The following is a 27,500-nucleotide window of genomic DNA, read 5'->3' as shown; positions in this document are numbered from 1 at the left end:
CCCCGATTGAACCGCGATCTCGCTCTCGCAATACTAGTTGGTTTTTAAATAACCAATAAATAGAATCGGGTCCGGCGAGGTCTGGCGATAATACCCACTCGGTTATCCCAGAACGGAACGGACCGCTTAAGCGGTTCGTGTCCAAGCAGGCCTTCGCCAAGGTGCAGTCCCTCGGTAGGTTACCCGCGCGGGTACTTAGGTATATCGATATTCGGCGATTGACCCTATTTCGCGCGGGTTGAATACGGACTGGGCCGTGGTGGTATTGAAAACCCACCCGTGACTGGTTTCTGGCGTTGTTCCAGAAAGTCACGACTGAATTGTCCGTTCGGTGGACGAGCGGCCGTTATTAGTTAACGCGGTCACTCGCACGCCGGGCGAGCGGAAATTCGTAACAATACATACATATATATGTATATATATATATATATATATATACATATATATATATATATATATATATATATATATATATATCACACACACACACACACACACACACACACACACACACACACACACACACACACACACACACACACACACACACACCGCTACTTTTCAATACCTCATCCTTTTCCATTCTTCTCACTATCCTTCCTGCTTTTAATCTCATCTCAATTCTATTTTCAGTTTATAATGACATCTGTCAACCCCCTCCCCCCACCCTCAAGCTCCCCCCCAAAAAACAATTGGCAACGTCGCTCACTGACTGATTCATTTACTGCTTCACCTTCTGCTGTGACTTTGTCCTGCTGCTTCATGGGAATGTCCCGTGCATTTCCAAGAAACTTGGACTTCAATTTGGCATAAATTTCCGAGGCTGTGCTCATCACCTCCTCACTGGCTTTGTAACGGCGAACCTGTAAGATGAACAGCAGTGGAACATCAATTACACCTACCCACAACTTCATCCAGCTAACCTTTTAAATATTAAGAAACCAAAATTTTTTATTTTTTTTGTCAAAAACAAAGCATGAAATAAATACCAACCGAATATTAAGATTCACAAAAAAAATAAAAACTCAATCAAACCCAAAGCTCCTTCGGTTCATAAGCAAGCCAAGACAAAGGCATAAAAATGCGTGTCACTGCAGGCCGTACAATCATTTCAGAACAAAAATATCAGAGTTGGTCAATTCCACCAGTTAGTAAACCTATCGGTGGAATTTTCAAAATAGTCCTATATATCAGTGTAATACATCATTGTAAAGGTTAGTAGCCCAAGTTTTCAAAACAATTGAAGAAATATAGAAAAAAGATATATATTAAGATAAATATCAATGGCTTTGAAAAATGGATAAAGGAGTCAGGAAATCCCTGATTGATGTATATTCAAACAAATAGTATTTTTTTCTTTCGAAGATTATCCCAGCAAAATTTTGTTAGTGTTTTTTTACATAAGCCCCTAATGATTTATTGTTAATGATGAAAAATCTGTGCGATTTCAAAAAAAAAGTTTAATTTCTCGGTACTAAGTACACACACTTTTCATATGTACGTCCGACACCAAAAATGATCATTAATAATTCTCCCAACAACATGCACTGTCGAACTAACTTCATAACCTGGATTAAATGTGTATATAATGTCCTTATTATAATGGGCTAGTTTATTTCCATTCGCTGTTTGTGGTATGCTTGGAACATTGGTGTTGGACGTACACTTTTTTGTACGTCCGACACCACAGTTTTAAACAGTTAAAGCTCATGTGCACTGCCATCTGGTAGCAGGAATAGGAACAACCTGGAGTGATTACATCATCTTTCTGCCACCATCTTTGTACTGGAGGGAAATTTGATTTTGAAGTTCAGCAGGTTTTAAGACACTCGACTTGGAAAAAGGTTAGTGCAAGAAAAGTGAATGTATTCAAAATGTTGATTATAAATCAAGGCATATCATTATTGTTCAAATCCTATAGGTTTTTCAAAGGGCAATCAGCATTTACAAAATTACGTCAAAGGTGTGGGTGAGTGGCAAACAATGTACATGTACTCGTATATGGGGCTTTATCCTTTTTTATGACTTTGCAGGAACCATGCCACTGACCAATAAAGAGAAAATGTCCAGGAGACGTGCGAAAGTGAAGACTGATCCCGAATTGTACAGAGAACGTAAGGAAAAAGACAGGCAGCGAAAGATTACTGAGTTCGCTAGGGACGATGAAATCAAAGTAAATGTGATGCACAGATCTGGAAAAAACTGGAAGTGGCCACAACCTGTCGACCACATCTACTATTTCTGTAAAGATATTGTGAAGAAGATAAATCCTCCAACTGTTGTTGGGGCAAGAGGACAATTTGCATTTGAAAGTTTCGCCTAATATTTCATATGTTCAATGTTCATGAGGTACAAGCTCAATGTTTGATACCGGGTGTTACTTCTTCGTTGAGTCTCCTACTCATAAACCCAACTGTCGAAGGTTGAAGTAGTGGTGTTTTGTTCATTTTATATGAAAAAGTTAAAATATGTTCGTTGGAGATGAGGATCCAGTTGGATTTAAAATTACATTCGGACACTGCACGTCCGACACAAAAAAAAATTTTGATATGTTATTTTTGAGTCCCCTACTCATAAACCCACCTGTAGAGGGTTGAAGTAGTGATTTTTGTTCATTTTATGTGACAAAGTTTAAAATATGTTCATTCGAGATGAGGATCCAGTTGCACTTAAAATTACTTTCGGACACTGTACGTCGACACCAAAAAAATGTACGTCCGACACCGTGGTTAGTGGTAGATTACATTGTCATGATAAAAAGTATAGATTTCATTATACCATCTTGTTGACTATACTGTCTTGCGGAATCAGCCTTGGACTAATCATTGGAAAAGCTCTAAACACTTCACAGAGATATGAAAACAAATCATGTATGTCATCAAAATGACATTTGTCCGAGTACGTCCGACACTAGGGTATTTTGGATAAATTTCTCCCTTACTAAGATGAGGCGCAATACCCCTGCATACCAGATGATTGCAATCGTGAGGCTATATAATCTGCCCAAAAGGCAGTCTTCTCCCTACTTCACTCTACTCTTAATTTACTTGTGAAATGTACGTCCGACACCATGGAATTACCCAGTTACATCTACAACATTGATGCATTTTACCTTTTTTAGTGTGTCAATAACCTGCTGGTTCTTCTGCAGGAGCTGTGCAGTTAGCGTTAGAGACCCGAGCTCATGAAGAGATTGTAAGCATCGTTGCACATCCTGTTGACAAACAAGCACAGTTTTGCTGGGATTATAGTTCTCATGCTGGTCTATGGCTTCCACAAATCTAATAAAGCACAGATTCCTTCAACCGTGCTCTTCACTCCTCCCCAGAAAAATTCCACTGCCTTCACATGACAGTTCTACATTCTTATTGTTCAGCTTCCGCCATCTCATTTTGGGTTTTATAATTCATCGGCATTTTTAGCCGTCGCTTAGCTGACGGATTTAATCAAGAGGTGGCACGTTGTTATGTACTTCACAAACATTCTGCTCTGTTCACCCTATCATTTACCCAAGATAATATTCCATATATTTGGAAGTCAGTAAACCACCTTCATCAACCATCCTTGCTGCTTGTATATGGTGTGACAAAAAGAAAGAAAGAAAAAAATCACTTCCACTTTGTTGCTCAGCTCAGTGTTGGATGCTTTGGTTTGAACCTCTGCTTAAAATGAGTGGAATGAAACATTGAGAAAATTTCAAATTATTCTCACATTTAAACATCACCGTAATGCATATTATCAAGTTTTAGCATAGTATTAGTAAAAGTTTTATTCAACCAAGCATAAATATTCAAAATGGGAAAACAGTAATCGCTGCAAAATAGCACATTGTAATATAATTAAATTACATACTAATTAACATGTAGAAAAATTACCCCCGGTTGGGGGTGACGGTCATCTCTGAAGCTCTGTCGATGTGTATCTCTGATCGGCTTAGAATGGCTTCGATGTCATCTTGTCTTTTGGTTCAATGCACAGGCGAAAGCCGGGAGTAAAAAGGATAGAAAACCTCAGAAATCAAACTACATTTCTGAGTTATCCGGTGATAGATTTTGAAAATGGTTGATTTGGAACATTTATGATCAATGTGTCTTCAAAAGGATAGAAACCGGACCTCAGAAATCAAACCGCATTACTGAGTCAGAAATGGCGGATGATTTTTTTTCCAACGATTTTTCCAACTTTGAAGACACGTGACTCGATAACCAGGACGGATTAAAAAAAACAAAACCGGCCTGACCAAATTTAGATGTTGTTCCATATTATCAGAATCCGAAGAAATTTTGAAGATCGGATCACAAACGGCAGAGGAGATAGATTTTGAAAATGGACGATTTCGCAACTTTGGAGTGGCCTTGACCTTGACCTTCAATCGTGTCAAAAGTCATACCGTCGTACATCACTCATCGACCCCTACCTACCTACCACGTTTCATCAAGATCGGGCGAATTTTTTTTTGACCGTATCACATCGACGATTTTTCCAACGTTGAAGACACGTAACTCGATAACCAGGATGAATTTCAAAAACTGGCCCGACCAAATTTAGATATTGTTCCATATTATCAGAATCCGAAGGAATTTCGAAGATCGGATCATAAACGGCGGAGGAGATAGATTTTTAAAATGGACGATTTCGCAACTTTGGAGTGACCTTGACGTTGACGTTGACCCTGACCTTCAATCGGGTCAAAGGTCATACCATCGTGCATCCCTCATCGACATCTACCCACATACCAAATATCAAGAAAATCGGAAGAAAAAAATGGGGACGTATGTACGGACGTACGGACGGACGGACATCGACACTGGTTTTATTAGATCATCTCGTTAGAGGTGACCTAAAAAGGGGTATTATAACAAGGGACAGACAAATTCACAGATGAACATGATCACTGCAAGCCAAAAAAGGCTGAACCATTGACATTGTACACGTGATATATAAACAAATAAAGACCAATGCATTAGAACGACCTGTAAAATGTGCACACTGAAAAAGGTCGATCACAAAGAATGCAAACTATTTGTATTGTATAGTAACATTAACATAAGGCAGGATAGACACTGAAAGAGGGTGAATAGAGTACAAAGCAAAGGAAGGAGAAAATAGGTGCAATAGCACATCACAAGGCGGAAACAAAGATGATGTAAACATGACAAAAGGGGAGAATCAGGGTGAGTGGGATTAAAGAAGGGAAGAAGGAAAACTCGGCCTCAGAGCCAGGTTGTATAAGGTTCAAAGAAATAGGGAGCTAAAAAGTGTGAGCTACCTGAGACCAAAAGGCAGGGACGGGTGTTCTCGTGCAAAATTAATATCTATCTATCTATATCTTCTATATATTACTAAAACTCTCATCTTGTATATATGTATGTATGTATGTATGTATGTGTGTATGTGTGTGTATGTATATATGTATCCGAAATACAGCCAAAACAGTACACGATAGCGCAAACATTTTCGGCCCACCTTACTCACCATTCTCCTGCGGTGTGCAGTATCAAGTGTCGTTCAAATCGGGCAACGAAAAAATTATTTAAAAATCAATTCCCGATTCAGTCAAGTACTCTTCGGGAGAATTTGATCAATGCAAACACCTTCAGCGGTATAGTTTGCTGGAGCCATCTTTTTTTTTTTTAAATGATTTTTTTATCAACCACGATCACAACGGGAACCCAACGGGTTCACGGGTCGTCTAGTAAAACATAAAAAGGACAGCAGCTACCTTGTATCTCAAAGATCAATTGGAATCATTATCAAAATCAGCAGTATGTTATTCAAAAGATATAGTCGAGGAAAATAATGTGGTAAAATTACATCGGTGGTGCTAAATGTTACAAGCTGTCCTCCAGGCCAGGGATAATCGTTGACCTTTACCCATCACAACCAGCCTGGATGACACTATGTTGTGATTTTTTTTTTTTTTAACCAAGCTGTGACCTATTTTGCAAAATTTGGTGTACGTGCATTATACCGATTTTGAAAATATGCATGATTGGCCATAAATCCATGAATTGTAGTGATACATCGCTAAATTTGGAATCAAAAAAATCACTGGATTAATGAGGTCTATATTAATAATCAATGCCTATTGAGGTGTAGAGGCAGAACAAAAGGGATGTAAGAGACGTTGTTATGGAACAATTGATCACCTCCTACTGAACAAGGCCGTACTGAAAATTTCAAAATACGAAGAACCAAGTTGTTCACCGCCTGGATAGACAAGGCTATAAGAAAGCTTTCGACAGTGTACCACACGTTTGTGGATGATAAGATGCATGCAATTATACAAAAACAATCTCCAAATAATCAAACTGATTGAGAAAGCAATGGAGCTCTGGAATACCACTTTGATATTACAGCACTCAGAAGGAAATATCATAGTACCACATGTGAAGATACACTGTGGGATCTTCCAGGGAGACAATCTTTCCCCCCTCTTGTTTTGGTCGGCTCTGGACCCACTGAGTAACCTCATCAACAAACAAGGATACGGATACTCCCAAACAACCAATATATGAACATCCAAAGAAATAGGAAAGATGACATCTACTGCACATGGATGATTTAAAGCTCATCAAGAAAAATTAACAGAACAACTAAAACTAGTGAAATGATTCTCAGAGGACATTCAAATGGAATTTGGACTAGATAAGTGCACCAAGTGCACATCTGTACAAGGTAAACCAACAAAAAGCAAACATAAAAATTGACCTTGAAACAACAATACAGTAGTTAGAAAATGAAGCATCATACAAATAACTCAGAGGAGAAGAGGGCCACCAAATATGGCACCAACAAATGCGCAAAACAATAGCAAAAGAATACCTACATAGAACGAAGTTGATCCTGAAAATGTACCTCTCCCCAAGAAACAAGATCAAAGCCATAAACCAACTTGCAGTACCAGTGTTTCAATGCAGCTGTGGAATAATAAACTGCCCCACATCAGAAATCAAAACAAGAGAACTGCTTACCATGCACAAAATGGTCAACAAAAACCAGTGCATCACGAGAATGTACCTACCAAAACGAGAGGGAGGGAGCGGCCTGATGGAACTCAAGCAAGTACACAGAGCAACGAGTATTGAACTAGCTGAGCATATGAAATGTTCAACAGACTATCGGATTCAATATGTAAATAAAAATGAACACAATAAACCTGAAAAAGTATCCCGAAGTCACCTTGCAAAGAATTTCCACAAACGGGTGTGAATAGAAGATGCCACATAGGAAAATGAAACAGCAACAAATACAGCCCCAAAGATTGAAAAAAAGAGACAAAATAAATGCAAAAATAAAAAAGAAATATCAACAAATAAACACCAACAACTGGGAAAACGATAAAAGAGCAGGAAATACAAAAAATAATTGGACAGAGTGGGAAGGCTTATTGGAATGGCTAAGAAGAGGTAAACTCAATTTGTATGGAGAACAAATCATAATAAATGCCCAACATCAAGGACACTGAATGGACTTAAAATTATGGCGGGACTGAGCCAGATGGACAAGTGTAGGTTCTGCAAGACAGAAACAAAGTACTAGTCACCTGCTTTTGGGATGCAAAAACACTATTAAAAGAACAACTTTACACACAATGGCACAACAATGCATGCAAAGTGATTCCTTGGCATATCCACAAAAATTTCAACATCCCAGTTCCAGAAAACTCATGGAAACATGAACCAAGGGCAATCACTGAAAATGAGGACGTCATGCTCACGTACGACCTGATGATCCCATTAAGCGTGAACATAGAAAACAAAGCACTGTGACCGTACATAGTACTCAGGTACAAAAAGGAAAGGACAGCATTGCTGATTGAGATATCAGGACGCAGAAATCAAGAAAATGACCAAACACCAGGACCTCAAAAATGAGATCAAGAAATCTTGGAAGGTGATCAGTGTCAAGATTCCACCAGTGATAAATAAAGCAGGACAAATGATGAAAAAGAACCTCACTGAGACTTTAAAAACTATCCCCAGGAATATTACCACAAACAAACTACAATTGGAGGCAGTCCGGAGTTCGGTGGCGATCCTGAAAAGAGCCCTCGGAACAAAACTTTGAGAACAACAAAAGTTGAACAGTTTGGTCCATGAACCATGATCCCTTACCAAAGTGGAGGTGGATACTTTGAGTCCTGGCAGGACTCCGTTCCACCTCCTGAAACCCGCAAATGGAGATAACAACCAACGGCACATACATACACCAGTGTTGTAATCCGAGTCCTTGGCATTCCCGAGTCCATGTATTTGGCGTTCCCGGGTCCGAGTCCCTTGGCGTTCCAAGTCAAGTCCAAATCAGAGTCCTGTGCTGAAAGTGTATTGTAAAGCAGCAAAAAAAACTAGCGAATTTATTTGTGCTTATGTATTATGGAAAGAAAATAAAATATCAAAACTGACTAACAGTGGAAAGTGTTACTTGCATCAAGATGTTATTCCATATGGCCCTCTTGCTGTACTTCGCTTATTCTTTTTTCGGAGTACAAAGTTTGATAACATACGAATCTTGTCCAGAACATATGGGAGAAAAAATTTGCAATTATTTGGCAACTGTCAAAGTGATGAAATTCCAAAACAGCATCACACAAACATAGCTCAAATTATATGGTTGCTTTTCTCCTTATTACACTCGTTACCCTCACCGGAGGAGAGGGTATTGCATTTGGATCCGTTTGTCTGTCAGTTTGTCCACAGAGAACTTTCGTGTTTTTCTCTACAACCACTTGTCAGATTGACACGACGTTTTCACCATTGGAGCAACGACTCGTGTAGAATGTGATATTGATGATTATGACATCATAGGTCATGTGGTGTGGCAGCCATGTTGGAAAAAAGGGAAAAAATTGGACCTCTGCATCTCTGAAACCACAGTAAGGAAAAAATTGAAACTTGGCACATGATAAGTACATTACTCCACATGGGGAATAAGTGTGATTTGTTTGTGATTGCAGAGGTGCCTTCATTATGATGTCATAATTGCATACGTAGATCACTACATCCGTTCAGTATAAAAAAAAATTTGGGTCATCTTGGGATAAATTGGTTCACAGAAAAAAAAAAAATTGATGATGTCATCGGTCACTGGATGGCAGCCATATTGTTTTATTAATTTAATTTAAACCTTCAAAAATCTCTGAAACGGCTGAACAGATCGAGGTGAAACTTTCCAGGTACGACTGCCTATCCACGAGTAACAAAACACACCTATGACATCATCGGTCACAGGGTTTGGCAGCCATATTGGATTTACCCGAAAACCTTTAAAATCTTCTCCAGAATGGCTGGACAGATCGAGGGGAAACTTTCGCCACATACGTTACCCAAGCCTTGGGGATACCAGGGTGTTCACGAATAATTGATAGGTCACATGGTCTGGCAGCCATATTGCATTGAGGGAAAATCTTGTAAAAATTCTTTCTGTTGAACCACTTCATCGATCGAAGCAAAACTTCACAATTATGATCTGAAAGTGATGAGGAACACAGGTTTTAAATTTCAACTTGATTGGATGCATGGACTAGGAGCTAGAACTATTAATTTTTTTGATGTGGGATATTTTTGATTTTATACAAATTTTTTTTGAATAAGGCTCACTGGGCGGCCCTGACTGAAGTTGGGAGAGGAGTAGCCGCTGAAACCCAAATCCTATCCAGGTTCCACCTGATCACTTCATCTTTGCATTTTGCTTGTTCGGGTTCCTTCTGATGACTGCAGTGTAGGACTGTTCCTATTTGATATGAATTGAATTCATTTTAATCCCATTCTGAATTCAACAACAAACGTCATGGGTCAGGGTCAAGTGTCCGATCAAAGCGTGGTTGCATCAAAGTGGGACATCTTGGTACCTAGTCATCACTGCCAGCAGTTATAAAGTGGCAGTTCCAGTTATGTCTATTATTAATTGTCACACACCAGTACACAAGATACATGAAACAAAATGACACAAGCAACCACAAAAAAGTCCTGGTGAGGGTCTGCAATCTCTGTTCTTTTTCTTGTTTTCGTTGCGTTTCCCCTTATTACCTCCACTACCAAAGGTGAAGGAGGTTATGCTTTCACCCCTTTCTATTTGTTTGTCTGTATGACTGTGTACAGGATATCTCAAAAGGTTGCAGACGGATCTGGATGAAATTTTGTGGAGAGGTTCGGTGAGTGACAAGGACAAACTGATGAGATTTTTGTGAAGATCCGGATCCAGATCTGACTACCAGAATTTTTTTAGTGATTCTTCACCATTGAGAGATAGGGCCAAAAACGATGTATAGCATGCTATTTCAAAAATGTATTGGACCAGATATGTTCTCGTGGATGAGGCATTGCGTATGCGCTCCACCGAGTACCCTTCTAGTTTTATGTGTGACAAGTTCATGCAACCACACGTTATTCACGGCAATGTTCCATCAACACTGTGGTGTCAGTAAATTAGAATTCCATGTCGAGAAAAATCTTCATAGAATCAAACAAATAAGATTCATTGGATGTCTGTCTGTCTGTCTTTCTGTTTGTTCGGGCTTTTTACAAGGACCGCTGGACTGACAACCACAAAATTTGGCACACAGCCCAAGTCTGATCCTGGGATTGTCCTATGGGTATTTTCATCCACCACCTGAACCTTCAAAGATCACTTTTCTGGCTTTTTCTTTTATATGCAATCTCATTGGTTTTTGTTTTGGCCTCTCTCCCACCCCTCTTATCTCCTACTCCCCTTGTTGTACGTTGTGTTAGCTCTCATACGAGCCTCGACATTGTATAGAAAAAAAAGTCCCAAAAAGTCCCCAAGGACCCAAAAGTTCCAGAGTACCCAAAAGTCTGTGAGGACCAAAAGTACCAAAAAGTCCCTGAGGACCCAAAAAGTTCCTGAAGACTAAAAAGTCCCAAAAGTTACCGAGGACACAAAAAGTCCCCAAGGACCCAAAGCTCCAAAAAATTCCCGATGCCACAGTCACAAAAGTTCCCGAGGACCCAAAGTCCCAAAAAGTCCCTGAGGACCCAAGTCCCAAAAAGTTCCCGAGGATCCAAAAAGTTCCTGAGGACACAAAAAGTCCCTAAAGCTACCGAGGTCCAAAGAGTCCCAAAAAGTTCCTGAGGACCCCAAAAGATCCCCAAGACTGTACATCCTATAGACCCTTTAAGACTCGACTCTACTCCAAAAAATTCTGTTAGAATTCCGATGTTTTAAATGCACGCCATGTTAAAGTATATAAAGCAGCTTAATATGTGGCATGGCATTTAATCTAATAAATAAGGTTAATCGATGTGTGTGTGTGTGTGTGTGTGTGTGTGTGTGTGTGTGTGTGTGTGTGTGTGTGTGTGTGTGTGTGTGTGTGTGTGTGTGTGTGTGTGTGTGTGTGTGTGTGTGTGTGTGTGTGTGTGTGTGTGTGTGTGCGCGCGCGTCTTTTGCAAAGACCACTGGGCCGATAACCATCAAATTTGGCACACAGACCAAGTCTGAGTCGGGGGTTATCCGAAGTGTATTTTCATCCACAACCTCAGGCTTTAAAGACACCGAAGAACCACAAGACCGTTTTTACATGCTTGAGAGATTAGAATACCTGCTTGAGAAGACTTTTTACATGCTTGAGAGAAGACTTTCTACATGCTTGGGATATAAGACCCTAAAGACCATTGAATTCCCGAACACAATTAAGAAACTTTAAAACCCCGAATACCCCAAGACCTTTAGGACCCCGAAGATGGTTAACATCCTGAAGACGCCTAATATCCAAAAGACCCTCAAGTATTTTGAAGACCCTTAGAGCCAGAAGACCTCGAAGGCCCTGAAGACCCCAAAAACCTTTAAGACTTTGAAGACCCTTAAGAACTGTAAGACCCCAAAGACTCTTTAAGACCTTAAAGACACTTAAGACCCCAAGATGCTTAAAGACCCTGAGGAGCCCTTTACCCACTGGTGTTCTGGCTCTCCTGCCTCCGACACAACTCCTCCTCCCACTCTCATCCCGTCGGTTCTCCTGCTCCTGATCAACTTGCCCATTCTCAGCCCTGCCAGCTCTCCTGCTTGTCCCACTTCTCAGGACCACCCCCCCCCAAAACCTGGGAAACACCAGGTTATCTTGCTGGTAATAAATAACAATAAAAATTTAAAATGGTAAGAGTTTGATTCCTGACGTCTTGACATATAGTACAAGGCCTTGCTGGGACTTTAGTATTTTCTTTTTTTTAATCATTGGATTAATTTAATTAATCATATAAATGTTCAGCTGCAAATGATTGTGACAGACAGAAATGAAACGCACGTGTCAACTACATGTCCAGAGATTGAAGTTTGAATTGAAAATAAAAGTTTAATGAGGAATGAGAGAGAAATTTGGTTGTATTTTATTGAAAAAAAATCAACATCATTTTAAGTGCTTCATAGTCAACAAACGTTACATTTTTGGTAACCGGAGAAATGGGAGACACATCTATCAACCATCACAGCAAAGAAACAAAAAGGGCTCTTGGTAGAACGCATACCTTCGCCACGTAATACCTGATCCAGTCGAACATATTGAGCCCAATAAGTTTTTGAAATATCATGCCATATATCATTTTTGGCTCCATCTTTCAATGGTGAAGAATCACTTTAAAAATTAAAAAGATTCTCATATTTGAATCTGGGTTCAGATTCGGATCTTTGCCAAAATCTAATCAATTTTTCCTTGTCACACACCCAAACTGTCCACCAAATTTCGTCCAAATACGTCCATAACTTTTTCAAATATTGTCAAATATATTAGTTTTAGCCCGCTCACTCAATGGTGAAGAATCACTAAAAATGATCAGATTCAGATTTGGATCTTCACCAAAATCGAATCAGTTCGTCCTTGTCACACACCCAACCCGTCCACCAAACTTCATCCGGATTAATCCACAACTTTTTGAGATATCCTGCACAAAAACAGACAGATGGGGTGAAAATATAACCTCCTTCCATCTTAGGTGGCAAAGGTAAAATGGACATTGCCCCATCCCCTCGCTTTCAAGGACTGAAAAAAAAAATTGAAAACATTGAAGCAAGTTGTCCAATATTATGTACTGCTTTAAAGAAAACTATAAAAAATATCCTCACGTCAAACACGAAAGTGAGAATTATTACATTTTCGGCAAGAAAAGATAAATGCGATCTTACATGTTAACTTTCATCTATCTGAGTTTAAATAAAGAAGCTTGACTGTGAAGTATTCAGTCACAAGAAAAATGCAGTAAAGTTTGCACAGATTTCTAAGAGCAAATTTGAAAAATAATAGCATACAAGACCCGTCAGACGGGAATAGCAGTCTTCGCTGCAATGACTAATCGATGGGGTCAGAACAAAAAAGGATTCCTCAGAGATCCTGCCCTCCGTGCAGGTATAACCAGCGTCGCAGATTGGCGTTTGCAGTTTCACCACGTGTTCCCATGTACCCATAAACAAACCATCCTTTTTTTCTTCTTTTTATTTTGCATCACAAATCTTCCCGGGATTTCCTTGAGTCCGCCATCGATGGATTCATTGAAATCTGTTAATCTGTTCTCAAGTTACAACATGACAAATTGACAGACAGACAGACGGCTCCTTTTATAATATTGTTTTTAAAAATTAATTTTTAGTTCAAAAGACATTTTTGGGTTACTGTCTGTCAAGGAAACTGATTCTAACCAATTTATGCTCTAATTTGTTTATTTTTTTTTGTCGTACAGGTACATATGATGACTCTCTGTACTCATACAAACCCCACTCACATTGTAATATCATTTTTTATATTTTCAATTGCACCTGAATTACTTAACCCTGACCCGAAAATTTACCCACCCAAACAGCGATGATCTGAAATCGAATTGATATTAAAATATACATTTTTGCGTAACTGCATGTCATGTACACGACACCAAACATATTGTCGCGGGTCTGGCGGTTCAGGTTAATCCCCCCGACCCTAATTGTGGTGAGGGGCGATTAACACCACCAGCCCGGATAGCCGAGCGGTTTTCCTTCGGAAGCGGACACGTTGATCCTCGGAGATTATAACGCGTGTGGGAGGGGGAGGGCACGGCACTGGCGGAGCGACGGATGCACAAATGGACGCACAGGGGGGTTTATACTCGAACCCCATGACAAATACACGGACAGATCAACTGAAAATAAACACAGAAATTTAATGACAATAGAAATATTTACAAGGGGATAATGCAAAATGCAATAATAAACATGAGATAAATTAAACCTAAAGTCGGGACGCCTCTACACACAGACTGAAATACAGACAAGGCGGAAACAAAATAAAAGAAAATCCTTCCTTTATTCTGGCACTCAGCTTGGTCCAGAGATGGTCTCTGGAGAACTTTGGAATCGAGGCACTTCGGCCTGCACGTGTAGACGCGCCCAAAAAATGGTGCCAACCCGCTCTCTCGCAGCGGGAAAAATGTACGTCAGGCAATTCGTGAGTGGTATTCCACACCCGGGCTCAGAGACCCTGTGTGGCTTCTTTGTGCGTCAATCGTCCTCACCGACCCACTGCTTTTCAGAATGGCGCCGACCCCTTCGGTGACATACATGAGGCTTCGGGGTCCATCTCTCACGACCAAACCAAGAGCCAATGGTCAGCGTCTTGCTCAGTAAGCGAGCCAATTCACCTCAGCATGGATACGAGAATATTGCCGTCTTCTTCATGCGTCGAAGGAAACCCAGCTGTAAAGCCCTTTTCTTACAGGCCATCTCCTCACTTCTGATCTCTCCTGACGTCAAACCGAAAAACAGTTCCACCTCCGGGCATGACTTGCTCGCACGAAACCCGGTAAGGTGGGGACCCTGCCTGCTCGGCACGCCTGGCTCGCTTGTAAATGCAAAAACGTAGGAATAGGTCACAGGGGGCAATCGCATACTTGGGAAACTTATCCTTAATCCCAATCTAATAGCACCGCACCACACCCCCCCCCCCCCGTGTGGTGACAAAAAACACTTAAGCTCACAGTCTCCCTACTTATTTACACCGAGATGTCTCCGACACGTCCACGGACCAAACAACTCTATACAATCCTATCTTTCCGATGAAATTCCTCCATCTACCCCCAAAACCGTAACAATACTTAGAAGATCCATTGGCTTATTAAATCCGTGAATCATGGTTAAAATCATGAATTTTTCTCCATATTTGTGCTCCATTTCGTTTATTTTTTTTGTCATACAGAAACATGCGACCACTTTCTGTACTCATATCAATCCCCTTCACACTGTGATACAATTTGTTTGAAAATCCCACGTGGAATAATGTAACCTTAACCCTAAACTTAACAAAATTACAGTTTCCATCCATGTCATCGAATTTCAATTGTTGTATAATTTCAAAACTTTCTTAAAATTTTTGGAAACACTCATCCTAACCCTAACTAACCTGAAGCCTAACCCTAATCGTGATATATAAAATAATGTTTTTCGGTTATGCACGTAAATTCCTCACCCTAACACCTTGGCCCTGCAAAACAATCCCGAAAACTAACATAGAATAAAAAAAATATTATGTATAAAATTGAGAAATCGAATCAGCTGAATATAAATTCATTTACAGTACACACCTGTCACTGTTTCTCTCTGTTTAAATGTTCGCCATGTAACCCCTTGCAAAACGACTCTGCTCGCCGTTTATGATCGCATGACCTCTTTGACCCAACATCCGTGGGACTTTTCTTCCTGATAATATAAATGGCGTCCCTTGTTATTTAGAAGGTATTTTCACACCTCTTTTGCTAACTTAGTACGACTAGCAGAGTACCTGCCCTACGGGCAATCTTGTTCCCAGCATGCAACACGTTCTTCTGACGCATACCTGTATTTGGACGGTGTACAGGCAACTGACAGTTTTGTAAACATACAAAAAAATAGCCAGGGTTATGTACATGAAGCAAAAACATACCCACTGCTTATAATTCAAAACACCGAACTGCACAGGAATACATGAGGACAGGGCTACAGTACTGCACTGTAAATGGTGGAGACTTGTAATACCCTCCCACACCTGGAGGCGGCGCTACACGATACACATTTACAGAGAGAATTTGCATTCCTCCCCCCCCCCCTCTCTCTCTCCACACTCCCACCCCCAAGACTACCGGCAAAGATAAAAACACCCATATACATTAATTGGGGTCATGCCGATCCTATGTAGCCAGTGGATGTAATCAGCCCAGTACCAGTTCTGTAAGAGGAGCAGCACGACAAACAAACCTACACACAAACACTGGTCCGTGAATTATAGTAAGGATAAAGGATGTATGGTGTTAAAAGGTTGGAGTACGGTGTGGAAAGCATGGTACAAACAACCATTTTACTCTTCTTTCTCCTGTACACTAAAAGTTTTGCCATACACTAAATTTGAGTCCAAATCTTTGGCAGTCCGAGTCCGAGTCCCCAAAAAATGGGCTCGAGTCAAAGTCCGAACTTGAGTCCGACATCACTGGCGTGCGCACACACACACACACACACACACACACACACACACACACACACACACACACACACACACACACACACACACACACACACACACACACACACCTGTCTCTGCTGCGTGGTGGATGGGCTAACTATTCTAAAATGTATAGAAATTAACTAATGAGACGTGCCAAGGTTTTGAAGTGTCGTAAATGAACACGTGCGAAAATGTAATCACCTTTAAAATCTGAGCAAATCACAATTAATTGATAACCTGCACTTCCTTCTGATAATGTCTCATCTTGCCATGCAAGTAAAGATCCAAACACTGAACATCCAGATAAAAATCCTAATATACCAATGAACTTACCGGCTTCTCTTTACTCAGAGAATATTTCACTTCCAAATGCAGTTTCTGCAACTTCTGCTCAGTGGAATTTTCAGCTACAAAACAAGGAAAGAAGGTAACTCCCTTCACACTGTGATATCACATCAATAAATAGGCCAAGTATAACATCGTGGAAACATAATAGAATTGCCAACATCACAATTTCATTAAATACCTCGTTTCTCCTCAATTTTTTTGAGTTGAAGCTTTTCCTGCTTTTTTCTCTCTTTTTCTTCTTCCTTAAAACGTCTGGACATCAAAACAACATCACAATCAACAAAATAATTTGCAACACATTTGTGATTTTGGGTTCTTTACAACAACATTCGCGAACTTTTGGACACGTCAATAGCAAAAGCTGTATGAAAACAAATGGATTACTCAAATGATAAAGTAATACCTTCGTCGCCGAATACAATTTGAGAAATATATTGCCTTTGTGTCACAAATAAATCTGTGTGTAGGGGTTTTAAGCCATAGCTTTTTGTTTTCTCAACACCCCCCCCCCCTCCGCCGCCTCATCCGCCCAACCCCACAAGATACACTAGATGCCAAGATACCAAGCCCACATTCCCCACAAGAGACCAAGCAGAGAGGTACGCATACTTGCCTCTGAGCTGTCTAGCATGGGTTTGAATCTCGGTCCAGCTATAAAATGTCACCTTAATGTCTCACAGGCAACGCGAGGCATCAATGTGTCCGCCATCACTCGGATGTATGTAAAACTGAGCACCCCATCTGTCAGCATTGGTTGGTAAATATTAAAGATCCAATGGTGTCCTTCGCGAAGAGCAAGCAAGCCATCACTGGCACCCTGAATAAATTTTAAAATTCCTGCTCTAACCTGCACAAGAGGGAGAACTGTAATCAACAGCACATCCGCACTCCCATTCATGATTCAACTAGCAGGAATAGGCTGCAGACAAAATGAAATGACTAACTTCTGCCGAACCCAAAAATCAAATCCAGCGTGTTTCAAAAAAGGTGGACTACTTGAGCAGCCTGATATTGTCGTTTTATCGCTATACCCTTCTCTCTTGTAGGTTATAATGGTGGTGATATTGTTGCGAATCTGAAAGCCATGAGCATCCAACATACAGGTCCTATAGCTCAGTTATTTCGATAAGTAAATGTGGATTGATCGCTCCCCGTCCCGTGTCTAATGGGTAATTAAATGTTCATGCGCTGTGAAGTTATTTTAATAGTCAGGGTTCTCTTTTATTTTTACACTGCAATCAACGCCAGCATCACCTTCAGCTCGCTCTGGCCGACGCCATCGCCTATGTGCGTGTCAGCACGTACGTAGGTGGAGCCAACGCAGAACCATGTTGCTAAAACTTCCTGTTGGAGAGGCGGTCCTTTGGAAGAAGGCGGAGTTCAAGGAGGGGCCTCGTGGCGGCCCTCGACCAATCAGCGTGCTACGGGTGGGGTGACCGCCGTTCATCCAATCAGGGCCCGCGATAGGGGGAAGGGGTCCGCATGAAGTCACCACACCCCCGGTCCAATTAATGGACTTGCCGCTCATTTTGGCCAATGGCAGGGCGACGAGCAGTTCTGCGCGTCAAAACCGTCCAGTCAGGGAGAGCGGGAGCGGCGGAGGCGTTCCCCCCCCCCGGAAACCGGGTGAATAAGGGCGCAGGCGCGTCCGGACTGAGCGGCTCTTCCTCTTCCTCCTACTCCTCCTGATGATCCAAAACTTGAGAGCTTGAGAGACACGATCCCCCACGAGAGCCGCGAGGGTTGCACGCCGCGTCCCGGCCGCTGGATTTGGCTCGTCTCTCGTTGGTGTCCTGTTCGAACCCGCGTGAAGACCACACGAGGTGGACAGGTCCGAGGCAGAGTCTGGTCTTCAGCTCGCTTTCCCTTCGAGCTGGAGGCCTCAATAAAGACTGCTTTGGGTCCGATTCTTGTGTGTGTGTGTGTGTGTGTGTGTGTGTGTGTGTGTGTGTGTGTGTGTGTGTGTGTGTGTGTGTGTGTGTGTGTGTGTGTGTGTGTGTGTGTGTGTGTGTGTGTGTGTGTGTGTGTGTGTGTGTGTGTGTGTGTGTGTGTGTGTGTGTGGCGCCAGTCAATTAAGTCGGAAATTATATAAGTGCCTTGCTGTACATATGTGCCTCATATTCGGATAACTCTAACTCTGCCCTTAAGTGCTCCCCTCATTTCCCTATTGTTTAATAAATATCCCCATTTGTGAAATGTATCAGCTAGTTTGTGTCCTTTCCTCCATTGGGTTAGCGTGCTGCGTGTTGGTAAATTAGCAAGGCCGTTGTGCCGCCGTAAGGGGACATTTGGACCGACGGGACTTTGGTGACCAGCCGCTTGGATCACACACGGTTCGAGTACGCCAGCGGCTCGTTCCATACATGTGCCGTCGAGGGTGTAGAGACTCTGTAAATCGCCACGTGGATATCTATGTATTTTGAAAATTGGCAAATAACCCTGTACACGTGGTAGAAATATTGACGCTTCACGGTCGGATAAGGGACCCGTACTTCTCGGAGTTTTCCGAAAAAGTACGATCTAAATTCCGGGTGATCGGCGGAGTCGACCCTATGGCTCCATCTTGCGGTCGTGCTCATCGCCGATACCCGGCCCCCACAACATTGGTGTTCAGGAGCGGGATTCGAGCCCCTCCGTCTCCACGAAATTCATGGATTCGGATCAGGGTTGTAGGGAGCGAACCCCGCCCCTCCCCCCCCCCCCCGTTTTCCCCAAATTACGAACATTTTAAATTCTCTTCCCAACACGCAACATGCTGAACCAAGACGAGCCGAAACAGGTGGAGTTAGAGGTAGATGCAGTGGTAGACGAACCAGAGGCCCAAGACACCACCCCGGTGCAGGAACTTCCCCCGCAACCGAACACAGAGGTCGCATTGGGAGTGGCGGGGGCAGGGGCGGCGGCGCATGGCCGCCCCCAACAGCAAATTCCCCCCCCCCCCGGCCCCTGGCAGATCCGACCCCGAACGAAGCAGATCGGCTCCGTCAGGGACATTTAACTTGGACCAGTTGGGGGAAATACTAATGCTGATGAGGAAAGACTCACAACGAATGCAAAACGAAATGAAGGAAAGCGCACAAAACATGGATGCCAAAATGGACACAAATGCGCAACAAATGCAGGCGATGGAAAAAAAGATGGATGCGAGCGCACAGACACTTAGGGGCGATATGCAAACACAGCGGGGTGAGATGCAGAGCATGGGGTTGAGCCTCAAGGCGGAGCAAAAGGCAGTGAGGACAGGCATAAATTACTTCATGGCGGCACCACGTGGCGGAGACACCGAACCGACATGGAGTGTGTAATGTGTCTGGCCCGCGATGGAGGAGGGTAACGTCGAGGGGACGAGAGATGCCGTCACGGTAATTGGGGAGACCGAAATGTGTAGGGTGAGACACGAGGGGAAGACGGAAAAATTAAAAGAGGTGACAGGGATGCAGAAAACAAGAGACAAAGAAAGAAACTAATGAACGTGAGGGGACGACGGAAAAATTCACAGAGACACAAAGGGAGACGCAGGATTATGAAACTAAAGACGAGCACACACAGGTAGAGCAAAGAGGGGACGATGGGGTTGAGCTTGGGGAATGTCGTGACCCGGTTCGAGCAGCAGGATAGCCTCCTTAAGGAACAGGGGGAGGAAATACGCTCTCTCGAGGTAGATCGCAACGAGGTGAGTTTGATCGGGCCGAACGAGGTTGAGGGGGTGAGTGATGCAAATGGGTGCACGTGGAGCTTGGGGGGTATGGAAACCCCGGAGTTGCTTGAGTTGGCACAATTCCCCGGTGTGATTATCCCAGAGTGTGTGCTGAACTGTGTGCCAGAAGGTGAGTATGGTGTGAGTGTCATGGCGTGCATGAATGCATGCGAGGAATTGAAACGTGGATGGATTCAGACAGCAGACGGGTGTGGTGAGCCTTTTGCGCCGTATAGAGCTATTTCGGGAACCGCGCCGGTTTCACGGGACGTCGCGTATGGGGCCCGTTCGGAATGTAGCGAACGGTCCTCGCGTGTGCGTCTTCATGCAGGGAATCCGGCACGGAAACGCTCCATGTGGGATTCAACAAGGTCTCACGGACGGCTAAAATGGCAGCGAGTGTTGTTTGAATTGGGAACACGCGGGTTCCCACGTGGGCGAGTGGGTGGAGCATCACGTGCTGCATGCCACGTGTTCTGTTCGTGGAGCGGATTTCCGGGACGATGCGCGCGTGCTGGCCTGCACGGGAAACCGTGCATATTCGGTGCGTGAGTGACGTCACCGGGAATCTTGCGGGACGAATGCCAGGGAAATGGCACACGTTGTCCCACGTGGGGAATCCTGCGAAAGCGAGTGCTTGTTGGGATGTGCAGGGTGACGTCATGGCTGCATGGATCAGCCGTCGGAGGGGACGTTGGTATCGCCCCTAGGGACGAACGGGCAAGCTGTAAACCGCCACCATGATGGTGCAGAAAAAAAAAAAGGAGAGCTTCGCTCCAAGTACACAGCCCAGGCAGGATGTGGCAAGCATCCTGGTTTGGGCAAAGGAAGCATAGTTAGTGGGATGGGTTAGCGTTAGTTAGACCGTCTTCATGGGGACATGAGTTGTTCCTCATGGAGCCCATGGAAAGGGTTAGTTAGATGGATTTTAGGATAGATTTAGAGAATGGATTATTGGGTTTTTCTGGAAGACATGGAATGTGTAGTGGGGACGTAGCTTAGCTACGTAGATCAAATGGAACGTGCATTAGTGTAAGGGATGACGAGGGAGCACGAGGTAGGGGAATTTAATGAGGAGAATGGCAGTGTGGAGTGTTGGTATGAATTGGTGTGAAATGGATACTGTGTACAATGAATGACTGAGTGTGAGTCAGTGGGCCCAAGTGTATGAATGGAGTGAATGTGGAAGGCATGGTGCGAATGAATGAGTGGGGGGAGGAGTGATTCCCACCAAAGTGACCCCGGGGTCAGTTTAATTTACAAAAAGGAGGTCGTTTTGTTGTTGGTGTTGAGTGAATGCACGATACCCATTTAGAGGGGTGCAGGAGTAAAATTGACCGACTGGGAGCGTGGCTTGAGAAGGTGAGTACCGAGTAGTGGGCACCCCGGACACCGAAGTAGTCGGCCAGAGAAGGCAAAGGGTCCAAGGGACCGGGATAGTGTACTGGGCATGGGCGACCTGCAGAACGGGACCCGGAGCACCAAATATGCCACGTGGGCATGGAAGGGGGACAATGACAGGAAGAGCAACACCCATCGTTCATAGGGAGCAGGTAGGCTCGGAGACAGCCTCAGGGCCCGGGGGTGCCATAGTTTGAGATTCGGCAGAGGGGAAATCCCTGCCAAATGAGCCACGCTGCCCAGCCATGAAATTGTGCAAGGGCAGGGAAGAAAATTTGTGGGCAGGGCCCAAATTCATAATGGACACCAATACAGGCGATGGGAATCATGGTTTCGAGAAATGATAGTTTAAAATGACAGGCGTTTTGAAAAGCCCCGGGGTAGTTTTAAGTTTCATAATAAAGGATGGGTAGTTAGGATATGTACCCCTTCGCACCATCCATCCCTTTGCTCTCTGTAGGCCGCTGGACCCACCTTGGGAAAGATTGCTGAAATCTGAGGAGGCCATTCTGAGGCTTCGTTGGGCCTCGAGACAGGACGCTAGTCTATCCTTATTCCCCTCCAGAAAGGGATTTTAGGGGTTGGGAGTCGGCTAGGTTGACAGGATAGGTTAGCCGGACAAAGACAGTAAGGGGGTTAGGGAGACGCAATTATAAGAAAACAAAAAAAAAACAAAAAAAAACAAAAGGGGGCTAAATTTGGTTGTTTCATAATTGAAAATTAAGGGAGTGGGTATGGACAGAGACATGCAAAGGCGATAGGTTGGGGGAGACAGTAGGGTAGGTCCGAGCCCGTGTTCAGAGTGGCCGGCACCACCGCACTCCCTCCAGAACACCACAAGGAATGAGACCAGAGGCCAGCCAGCTTCACCTGCCAGCCTGTTGTCCTGTATCGCCTGGTCCACATTGCCTTGCCTTGCCATGCCTCGTTTGCCTGCCTCTGCCATAACCCCATGCCTGCTCGCCCTTATTTGCATTGCCCCTGTGCCACCATCACCATGTGCGCCAGGACCATCTCCAGTGTTCGCAAGGAATGCCCTGCAGGCAGCGGCACCATGGGGACTGCATTGTGCAGCCCGTGCGCCCATTTTTGTGTTTTGCATCTTCATCCATTCATTTCAATGAGCCAGAGACTGCATTGAGCAGCCTGGCTACCTCTTCAAATGGCCTGTGGGATGGCACATGGCATGCCGTGTTAGGGTGAGTTGCCTCCAGCAGCAGAGGGTAGGGACAGAAAGAAAAGAAGAAGGTTCACTGCTGGAATACTCAAGCGGGACCTTTTGAGCAGGCCCTGAGGACGACTGACCTTCAGTTGCGGAGCACTCACCCACACAAAAATGACTAACGTTGCCATGCCTTCTTTCCCACAGATGACCGGTCCTGGGCCATGGTTAGTGTAAATAGATAAGCTAAAATTGTAAATAAGTTTGCAACCCACCTGGAGTTTGTCGTAGCGCCGGCAATGTAGTTAAGTCGTCCGTGTGAGTCTGCTCGTTAGTTACGCAGCGCATTAGGTTATTTATTTTTTGGGACACGTATAAAAAAAAAATGTCGCACTCAGGGATTGAAGGTAAAACGTACTCGGGGAGAACTTACACATGCTGGTCACATGCAAATTTGACGACTCGGGACGAGTCTGTAAAAAGGAGAGGGGGTGGTGTGAATCTGGAAGCCATGAGCACCCAACATACAGGTCCTATAGCTCAGTTATTTCGATAAGTAAATGTGGATAGATAGCTCCCCGTCCCGTGTCTAATGGGTAATTAAATGTTCATGCGCTGTGAAGTTATTTTAATAGTCAGGGTTCTCTTTTATTTTTACACCGCCATCAACGCCAGCATCACCTTCAGCTCGCTCTGGCTGACGCCATCGCCTACGTGCGTGTCAGCAGGTACGTTGGTGGAGCCAACGCAGAACCATGTTGCTCAAATTCTTGTTGGAGGGGCGGTCCTTTGGAAGAAGGCGGAGATCAAGGAAGGGCCTCGTGGCGGCCCTCGACCAATCAGCGTGCTACGGGTGGGGTGACCGCCGCTCAGCCAATCAGGGCCCGCGACAGGGGGAAAAGGGGTCCTCGTGACGTCACCACGCCCCCGGGCCAATCGATGGACTTGCCGCTCATTTTGGCCAATGGCAGGGCGACGAGCAGTTCTGCGCACCAAAACCGTCCAATCAGGGAGAGCGGGAGTGGCAGAGGCGTCCCCCCCGGAAACCGGGTGAATAAGGGCGCGGCGCATCCGGACTAAGCGGCTCTTCCTCTTCCTCCTCTCCTCCTGATGATCCAGAGCTTGAGAGACACGATCCCCCATGAGAGCCGCGGGGGTTGCACGCCGGATCCCTGCCGCTGGATCCAGCTCGTCTCTCACTGGTGTCTCGGTTCGGCTCGCCTCCCGCTGGTGCCCGGTTCGACCCCGCGCGAAGACCACATAAGGTGGACAGGTCCGAGGCAGAATCTGGTCTTCAGCTCACTTTCCCTCCGAGCTGGCGACCTCAATAAAGACCGCTTTGGGTCCGATTATTGTGTGTGCGTGTGCGTGTGCGTGTGTGTTGTGTGTGCGCGCGCGCACCTGTCCGACATTATGAAGATTGTAGAAAATAGTCAGGATAATCCTGCTCTGTGTCTTCTTTTGTAAGTTGCCTTTTGCCACACCCCACAAATTCCTTGCTATCCCCTGCTGTACATGAAAATAAATCCCCATTCACTGTGCCATATACTTTTCCTCACTTGGTTGTAAATAAATGTGTTGTATAGAAATGTTCCCAGCTCGTTTTCGTGTTTTCTTCCATTGGTCCAGCATGGCCTGCACCCGAGTCTAGCTGGGACGTTATTCCCCAACAATCTGTTTCCTCGTCGGTACATGCTTGGCAGTTCCGCTCGGCTGCATGTGATTTGGTAAGGTGATCTGGTTTGAGCAAGTGCGTACTGAGGGCATGTCCCCCAGTAATTAGATCATGTGACCTTCGGTAAACTGTATTCATTATCCGGAGGACCCTAAGTCACGTGGTCGAGTTATTGGCGTTCGTGGTCGATTAGCGACCCGCCGCGTCACGAAGTTATTCGTGTGCAACGGCCTGTGATTCTGGAGAGTCTGGTGGGAACCAGAGGTAGTTCACCCCTCGTAGTCTTCGCCCCCAACCCCAGGTCCGCAGCAATGTATTATATATTTTCCTTGCCAAAGGGTATTACATTTGAGTCCATTTGTTATTTTGGCTGTCCACACATAATGTGCTAACATAGGCCACAAACGCCACTCTGGTGGTGCCCAGTAATACATGTTATCTTTTTTTCAACAGAGTTCCACTTTCAAGTATCTCAGTGAGTATACGTATCTATTAAAATACGTGTATCTAATAAATACATACGTGCATATGTCGATAAAATACATGATTGGAATATGCATCGATACAATAAAACTGAAAAAGGCTCGTTTTTCTGCTGTATGATCATAAACCCATGTCGTGTCGTCAATGCATCATCGATACACAACACAAAACAAGCCCTGGGGAGGGTCTGCAATATCTGATTGCTCTTTCTAGTTTGTCGTGGGGCGGCTTCGCCCAAATATTCAAAATAATTGTGCATTTTGATACAAGCACCAAATTTGGCACAAATGTACATTAATATGTTGCGAACATTTTCAGATATTGGGCCACTTGAAATTCTCTCTTTATGTCCGCCATATTGGATTTCAAAATGGCCGCCACTTGAAATCTACATTTGCTATTATCTCTGGACGTAATGCAGCTATTGACTTGATTCTGGTATCTAAATGTGTTTTTGGGGGCAAGGAATCCAATGGTACCATTTCCAAAATGAAAGGCCCAGTCAACAGGATCACAGGACACAAAACAAGAGCGAGCAATGTCGGCAGTTGTCTTCGCTGAACTCGTCCTCTACATTGAAGAAGCCAGACAAGATGAGGAGACGGCACCAGTATTCAGATTGGCTGACCTTGTCCAGCTCTATCAGTCCAAAATGGAACAGCTCGGAGTCCAGCTCGACACGAGAGTCCACTCCACACAACTGAAACAGAGACTGTTGGCTCAGTTTCCTGACATGCGGGCACACACCAAGGGGAGAGACATCCTGATGGCATTTGAAGAAGATGTCGGTGCTGCTCTTGCCAAAGCTTGCGAGCTGGACAGTGATAGTGATGCAGTCCATCTTGCCCATGCTGCACAGATTGTTCAATTTCAACACACTGGAACCAACACTGGAGATGGCAAACAGCAGACACACGTCATCATGATCAGACGCCAAGTGTACAGGCCTCATTTGTGAAAGATGTTCGCTCTCTCGTCGGTGTCATAGAGGAGATGGGAAACCCATTCGAGGAGGAGAGTCAGGATGTAGTCAAACTGGACACAAAGGAGATCGCAGATCCTGCTGCTGTGGAGACCGTGATGAATGCCAAGAGGATTGGCCAAGAGCAGTTCGAGGCTTTCACCAGAGAGTGTCTGTTGGACAGAACAAAGGCAGTGGACGCACCCATTCCTCTTAACAAGCTGAAGGTGTTCAGCACTTCCACTCCAAGAAGCCAGAGCATAGGTCAGCAACAGCTCACCTCCATCAAGAATGACCGTGAACTCTTCGCACGCCTGTACATTGACTGCCAGACGAGGGATGGAAACCTTGAGGAGTTCTTTTGTCACGAGAATCAGGCATGTCCTCCTGCATTGTCTGATGGTGGAAGCCTCTGCACTGGTACCAAGAGCGATCTCCTCACATGCTTGGAAGAAGTCTCCGACGCAAAGACAGAGACTCCTGTCATGACCTGTATTGTGCTTGATGGAGCAGCCATCGTCCAGATACTGAAGCCGGCTGCATCAAAGACCTTTGAAGAGTATGCACAACAGATCTTCATCCCATATATGTCCATGAAGCTGCAAACAGTGTCACGCCTGGATCTGGTCTGGGATACTTACCTTGCTGATTCACTGAAAGGTAGTACACGTGCAAAGCAGGGACAAGGTGTGCGGAGACGTGTGGTGGCTGCCGCAGCCATACCAGGAAACTGGCAGAACTTCCTACGAGTGGACAGCAACAAGACCGAGCTGTTCAGGTTCCTCTCAGCAGCTCTCATGGAATGGTTTGACCAGGAGGACAAGCAACTCGTCATTACTGATGGAGAGGCAGTGCTCAGCAAGCCACTACTGCCAGATCTGACCTCACTAGCCTCATGTAACCATGAAGAAGCTGACAGTCGGATGTTGCTGCATGCATCTCACACAGTCCAGCATGGACACCATGCAATACTCATCCGGACTGTAGACACCGATGTTGTGGTGCTGGCAGTGTTCCTGGCACAGGAGTTGCAACCAGAAGACAAACTGTGGCTGGCATTCGGAACAGGCCAGAGTTTCCGATACCTAGCAGCACACGAAATAGCAGCTGGATTGGGACGAGAGAAGGCTCGTGCACTGCCAATGTTCCACGCTTTAACTGGATGCGACACTGTGTCTAGTTTTCATAGACATGGCAAGAAGACTGCATGGGCAGTCTGGACGGTACTGCCAGAACTCACTGAGGCGCTGCTGCTGCTGTCCTCTGCACCTCGTGACATACCAGACGATGCAATGCGCATCATCGAGAGGTTCGTGATCCTGT

General features: G+C 44.4%; 1 protein-coding gene across 3 annotated transcripts in view; it reads right to left on the bottom strand.

Moving 5' to 3' along the window:
- Positions 1–27,500, bottom strand: part of LOC147030879 (hepatoma-derived growth factor-related protein 2-like) — a 132,262-nt gene that overhangs the window by 54,383 nt on the left and 50,379 nt on the right. For all 3 annotated transcript variants that reach the window (XM_085875410.1, XM_085875411.1, XM_085875413.1), the window contains exons 11-14: positions 16,977–17,050; positions 16,784–16,857; positions 3,113–3,214; positions 734–863 (exon numbers count right to left, since the gene is read on the bottom strand). In XM_085875410.1, coding sequence (XP_085731536.1) covers positions 734–863; positions 3,113–3,214; positions 16,784–16,857; positions 16,977–17,050 — 380 coding nt within the window. The remainder of the gene's footprint in view (positions 1–733; positions 864–3,112; positions 3,215–16,783; positions 16,858–16,976; positions 17,051–27,500) is intronic.

The sequence above is a fragment of the Eptatretus burgeri genome, chromosome 3 (assembly GCF_056783735.1).
Source record: "Eptatretus burgeri isolate ZD-2024b chromosome 3, Ebu_testis_v1, whole genome shotgun sequence".
NCBI lineage: Eukaryota > Metazoa > Chordata > Myxini > Myxiniformes > Myxinidae > Eptatretus > Eptatretus burgeri.
Note: the sequence above shows the minus strand (reverse complement) of the source record. Positions and strands in the feature narration are given on the sequence as shown.